The following is a 1,064-nucleotide window of genomic DNA, read 5'->3' as shown; positions in this document are numbered from 1 at the left end:
CTTGACTATTCTTAGCACAATAAAAGGTATTATAAGTGGACCTCAGGACCTCATGGTATGACCCGTTTGGGCATGGTGATGGGCAAGATAGCCTTCATGGGATTTCACAGACATTTGGAGCTTTGCCTGGATGGCATAACTTCCACAAATAACTTCTTAATTCCAGTGGGAGTTCTTTTGCATGAATTCTAAAAGATTAAAATGTTGCGAGCAAGCAGTGTTGAAAAAGTACAATTTGAATTGGCAGGCAGTACAAAAACAAAAGTCTTTGTACAATGAACGTGCTTGTGTTCCAGACTGACTCCTCTCACCACCACAAAAACTGAGCTAATTATTTTAGTTCTGAAATGCCATTGTGTAATCTTCGAGTTATTAGGGATGTTAAAGCCAAGTGAAAACATTGCAACATTTTATATCACAATATGTGGCACTGGTTCAAAATAAACACCTACATTTTATTATGGCACTTCTGGTATACACTGATTATTTTCTTGGTAATCTTAGTCAATGTCTGTCTGCTTTTAACTAATGCTAAACGTCTCATTGGTTTGCATTGGTTTTAGGCCATACGAGGTGCAGGACACTATGTGTATGCTGATCAGCCAGAGGATTTCAACCAGAAGATACTTCATGTCTGTGAAACCATAAACTGAAGAGTGATGATGATGAAGGTACTTTTCTTCTGGAACTATCCAAACATGGCTTTCTGCAGAGCTGTGTTTCTCCACATGCACATACTCTCAGGCGTGTCAGAAAATGATCTTTGTTGAGTCCTATATTGGGATCGGAGAGTTTGGAGTACACTTGGTTTGAAAACCAGATGCTTGTTTTGCACCACTACTTTTTTTTTTTTGGTCCTAAAAGTTTCCATGTCACATAATTATGATGATATAATGTTTTTTTTTATTTTATTTTTTTATCCAGTTTATCTTTGATTTGGATATAAATATATTATAATAATTGTTAATTATTATGACAATCAATAACATTTTGTGGTACATACACTAAGGTATTTAGTGACCATAGACATGTAACTGAGAGCAATTAGGCACTTTAATTAACTT

The 1,064-nt window shown here is 35.6% G+C and overlaps 1 protein-coding gene across 2 annotated transcripts in view; it reads left to right on the top strand.

Moving 5' to 3' along the window:
* The window catches only part of abhd5a (abhydrolase domain containing 5a), a 15,446-nt gene extending 14,599 nt beyond the window's left edge, over positions 1-847 (top strand). For both annotated transcript variants that reach the window (XM_056257379.1, XM_056257370.1), the window contains one exon: positions 564-847. In XM_056257379.1, the coding sequence (XP_056113354.1) occupies positions 564-653 (90 nt within the window). In that variant the 3' untranslated portion in view covers positions 654-847. The remainder of the gene's footprint in view (positions 1-563) is intronic.
* Positions 848-1,064: the final 217 nt, after the last annotated feature.

The sequence above is a fragment of the Rhinichthys klamathensis genome, unplaced genomic scaffold, assembly GCF_029890125.1.
Source record: "Rhinichthys klamathensis goyatoka isolate OS25496 unplaced genomic scaffold, OSU_Roscu_1.1 h1tg000006l_1, whole genome shotgun sequence".
NCBI lineage: Eukaryota > Metazoa > Chordata > Actinopteri > Cypriniformes > Leuciscidae > Rhinichthys > Rhinichthys klamathensis.
This window is presented reverse-complemented; position numbering and strand designations above follow the sequence as displayed.